General features: G+C 58.8%; 1 protein-coding gene across 1 annotated transcript in view; it reads left to right on the forward strand.

Annotated features, from left to right (window-relative positions):
* Positions 1-5000, forward strand: part of LOC129714101 (HHIP-like protein 1) — an 18813-nt gene that overhangs the window by 410 nt on the left and 13403 nt on the right. The window contains exons 2-3 of the mRNA XM_055663569.1: positions 3105-3808; positions 4761-4904. Of these exons, the coding sequence (XP_055519544.1) occupies positions 3105-3808; positions 4761-4904 (848 nt within the window). The remainder of the gene's footprint in view (positions 1-3104; positions 3809-4760; positions 4905-5000) is intronic.

Raw genomic sequence — 5000 nt, forward strand, 5'->3', positions numbered from 1 at the left:
GAGCGGGGATCTCATTGAAACCATAGTGAATGGCGGAGCAGTTGTGTTCAGGAGCAAGGAGGTCCTTCTGCAGTTGTACAGGGCCCTAGTGAGACCACACCTGGAGTATTGTGTGCAGTTTTGGCCTGTTGGCCTTTATAACAAGAGGAGTTGAGTACAGGAGCAAAGAGGTCCTTCTGCAGTTGTACAGGGCCCTGGTGAGACCACACCTGGAGTGTTGTGTGCAGTTTTGGCCTGTTGGCCTTCATAACAAGAGGAGTTGAGTACAGGAGCAAAGAGGTCCTTCTGCAGTTGTACAGGGCCCTAGTGAGACCACACCTAGAGTATTGTGTGCAGTTTTGTTGGCCTTCATAGCAAGAGGAGTTGAGTCTAGGAGCAAAGAGGTCCTTCTGCAGTTGTACAGGGCCCAGGTGAGACCACACCTGGAGTATTGTGTACAGTTTTGGCCTGTTGGCCTTCATAACAAGAGGAGTTGAGTATATGAGCAAAGAGGTCCTTCTGCAGTTGTACAGGGCCCTAGTGAGACCACACCTGGAGTATTGTGGGCACTTTTGGTCCCCTAATTTGAGGAAGGACATTCTTGCTATTGAGGGAGTGCAGCGTAGGTTCACCAGGTTAATTCCCGGGATGGCGGGACTGTCATATGCTGAGAGAATGTGGAGCGGCTGTGGGCTTGTACACTCTGTGGAGTTTAGAAGGATGAGAGGGTATCTCATTGAAACATATATGAGATTGTTAAGGGTTTGGACACGCTAGAGGCAGGAAACATGTTCCCGATGTTGGGGGAGTCCAGAACCAGGGGCCACACACACAGTTTAAGAATAAGGAGTAAGCCATTTAGAATGGAGACGAGGAAACACTTTTTCTCTCAGAGAGTGGTGAGTCTGTGGAATTCTCTGCCTCAGAGGGCGGTGGAGGCAGGTTCTCTGGATACTTTCAAGAGAGAGCTAGATAGGGCTTTTAAAGTTAGTGGAGTCAGGGGATATGGGGAGAAGGCAGGAACGGGGTACTGATTGGGGATGATCAGCCATGATCACATTGAATGGCGGTGCTGGCTCGAAGGGCCGAATGGCCTCTACTCCTGCACCTATTGTCTATTGTCTATTGTTATACTGTACCCTAGTTATACACACACACATACACACACATACACACACACACACATACACACACACACATACACACACACACACACACACACACACACACACACACACACACACACACACACACACACACACACAGACACACACACACACACATACACAACACACACACACACACACACACACACACACACCCCAACACACACACACCCACACACCCCCACACACACACACACACAGACCACACACACACACACACACACACACACACACACACACACACACACACACACACACACACACATACACAGCTGTAGTCAGGGGCAGCAGCTATTCACTTTAATGCTAACTGCATGCGACGTTTGCTGCTCGAATATCTCCTGCTGTTTGTTTTATTCACACCAAACCGCAGAGCAATTCCTGCAGCTACTGACTCAGCCTCTACACGAGCCCAGTCCCCCCAACACGGGTCGGTATAACATGATTGAAGCCAGTCCTCGGCTGGAGACTGATGGACCATTTTCAGCAACTGAGGTTCTATTTTTAATGATCCTGCATCTCCAGATATGATTCATCTTTTATACTGAGATAATCATTAACCCTTCAGAGTCCGTCTCGTGCTCAGAGTCAGCACGGCGGTCGGTGCAGCGGGTAGAGCTGCTGCCTCACAGCGAACCCACACCCGACTACGGGTGCTGTCTGTACGGAGTTTGCATGTGCGTGGGTTTTCTCCGGGTGCTCAGGCTTCCTCCCACTCTCCAAAGACGTGCGTGCGGGTTCGTAGGTGAATTGGCTCCAGTAAACAATAAATGTAAATTGTAGGATAGTAGCAGCAGTGGTCGGCATGGACTGGATGGGCTGAAGGGCCTGTTTCCACAAAGGCCCCACCGTAAATATCTGATAATAATTGGCAAGGTTGAGTCTTTGGGGGTGAAATGGTTGTGTGATCAGCAAGGCAAGAGTTCATAACAAAAGGAGCCACAGAGTGCTGGAGTAACTCAGCGGGTCAGGCAGCATCTGTGGAGAACATGGATAGGTGACGTTTCACAGAGTGCTGGAGTAACTCAGCGGGTGCAGCAGCATCTATGGAGCTAAGGAAATAGGTAACGTTTCGGGCCGAAACCCTTCCGGGTTTCGGCCCGAAACGTTGCCTATTTCCAGAAGGGTTTTGTTTCATTGAGACCATTCTTCAGACTGATTCAAACGTCACCCGTTCCTTCTCTCCAGAGACGCTCCCCCGTCCCGCTGAGTTACTCCAGCATTTGTGAGTGTCTGTCTTCGACATTAACCAGGTACAGGTCAGACGTACAGTGAGTGTGACTGAGATACAGGCCCCAACACTGAGTCTCTCTCTTTCTCTCTCCCCCCCAACCCTCTCCCTCTCTCTATCCCCTCTCATTCTCACCCCCTTCTTCTGTCCTTCTCACTCCTTCCCTCCCTCCATCTCCTTCTCTCTCTCCTTCTCTCCCTCCTTCTCTCTCTCCGTCCTTCTCTCTCTCCTTCTCTCCCTCCTCTCTCTCTCTCCCTCTCTCTCCTTCTCTCTCTTTTCTCTCTCCCCTCTCCTCTCTCTCTCTCCCTCCTTCTCTCCCTCCTCTCTCTCTCTCTCTCCCTCCTCTCTCTCCCTCCTTCTCTCTCTCCCTCCTTCCCTCTCTTCTCTCTCTCTCTCTCTCCCTCTCTCTCCTCTCTCTCTCTCTCTCCTTCTCTCTCTCTCCTTCTCTCCTCTCCTCTCTCTCACCTCTCTCCCTCTCTCTCTCTCTCCCTCCTTCCCTCTCTCCCCTTCTCTCTCCCCTCTATCTCTCTCTCTCTCTCTCTCTCTATTTCTCTCCTTCCTTCTCTCTCTCTATCTCTAGTTTCCCTCTCTCTTTCCCTCTCTCCCTCTCCCTCTCTCTTTCCCTCTCCCTCCTTCTCTCTCTCCCTCCTTCTCTCTCTCCCTCCTTCCCTCTCTCCCTCCTTCTCTCTCTCTCTCTCTCCCCTCCCCCCCCCCCCCCTGTCCCCCAGCGTTGCTCCCCATTCTCGGCCCACCTATACGACGCTGAGGATGCCCGTAGGCCCCAGCGTGTGTTGCCGGGCCTGTGCCCACGTTACTGCGTGGGTTTATGGCGCCGCTGCCGATCAGCGCTGGGCCTGTTGTTGCCGCCAGGGCCGGAGCAGCGAGAGTTGTCGATGGCGGTGTCGGCCGGAGACCGGGGCCGATTTTGCGGCCTGTTGGAGCTGCGGGACCCCGACTACTGCTACCCCAACGTGTTGAGCAGCCCGCGGCTGAACGCGGGGCTGGGTAGGCCTCAGGCTGGGCCTAGGCCAGGCCCGGAGCCTGGGCCTGGATTAGACAGTGGGCCCGGGCCCGGCTGCCTGCGCCTCTGCCTGCAGGAGGTGGCGAACGGCCTCCACAACCCGGTGGCCATGGTCCACGCCAGCGACGGGTCTCACCGCTACTTTGTGGCCGAGCAGCGAGGCCTGGTCTGGGCCTACCTGCCCGACGGAGCCCGCCTGGCCCGGCCTTTCCTCAACCTCAGCCGCGCCGTCCTGACGTCCGCCTGGCCCGGCGACGAGCGCGGCCTCCTGGGCCTGGCCTTGTACCCGGGCCCCAGGCTCAAGGCCTACGTCTACTACTCGCTACAGGCCCGGCGCGCAGAGAGGATCCGTGTTGGGGAGTTCACCCTCTTGCCCGGCCGGCCCAACGCCCTGGACCCCCGCTCTGAGAGGTGGGTGCGGGTGGGGGTGGGGGCACCCTTGGGTGGGGGAGGGCACCCTTGGGTGGGGGTAGTGGGCACCCTTGGGTGGGGGGAGGGGCACCCTTGGGTGGGGGTTAGTGGGCACCCTTGGGGGGGGGGGCCAAAGGAGGGGGTGCACCCTTGGGTGGGGGGTAGGGTGAGGGCACCCTTGGGGTGGGGGGTACCATGGGTGGGGGAGGGCACCCTTGGGTGGGGATGCACCCAATGCTGGGCGGAAGAATGGGGACCCAGTGGAGGGTGAGGGCACCCAGGGGGAGGTGGCGGGGGGCACCCATGGGTGGGGGAGGGCACCCTAGGGTGGAAGGTAGGAGTGTCCCATAGGTGGGAGGTAATGTGCACCCAGGGGTGGGGGGGCACCCATGGGGGGGAGGGTGTGGGCACCCTTGGGTGGGAGGGGGGGAATGGGGGGGGACCCAAGGGTGGGTGTGGGGGGGGAGGGGGAAGGGGGACCCAGCGGAGGGTGGGAGGGCACCCACAGGGTGGGAGGTAAGGAGGGGGGGGTCTAGTGTTTGGGGGGGGGGGGGGGAGTGGGGGGAGGGGGGTGGGTGGGGGGGGGAGGGGTGGGGTGAGGGCACCCAGGGGTGGAGGGGTTAGGGGGCCCTTGTAACTGGGGGGCAGTGTGGGTCTGGGTGTCCGTGTGAGGGGGGGAGGGGAGGGGGGGGGGGGCCCCTTGTGTCACCGTGTGGGGGGGGGGGGGGGGAGGGGGGCCCTTGTGTCACCGTGTGTGGGGGGGGGGGAGGGGGGCCCTTGTGTCACCGTGTGTGGGGGGGGGGGGGGGGGGGGGGGGGGGGGCCCTTGTGTCACCGTGTGTGGGGGGGGGGAGGGGAGGGGGGAGGGGGGCCCTTGGACCGGGGGTGGGGGGGGAGGGGGGGGGGGGCCTTGTGTCACTGCGTGTACCAACCCGGGCCGCTGTGTTTCTCAGGGTGATCCTGGAGGTGGAGGAACCGGCTTCCAACCACAACGGGGGGCAGCTGCTGTTTGGGGACGACGGCTACATGTACATCTTCACCGGGGACGGGGGAGGGGCCGGGGACCCCCACGGAGACTTCGGCAACTCCCAGAACAAGTACGTGTCACATACGTGTGGTCGCGTGTCCCGTGCGTACATGTGGTTGCGTGTCTGGCAATAGACCATTCGGCCCTTCGAGCCAGCACCGCCATT

Source organism: Leucoraja erinacea, chromosome 38 (assembly GCF_028641065.1).
Source record: "Leucoraja erinacea ecotype New England chromosome 38, Leri_hhj_1, whole genome shotgun sequence".
Taxonomy (NCBI): Eukaryota; Metazoa; Chordata; class Chondrichthyes; order Rajiformes; family Rajidae; genus Leucoraja; species Leucoraja erinaceus.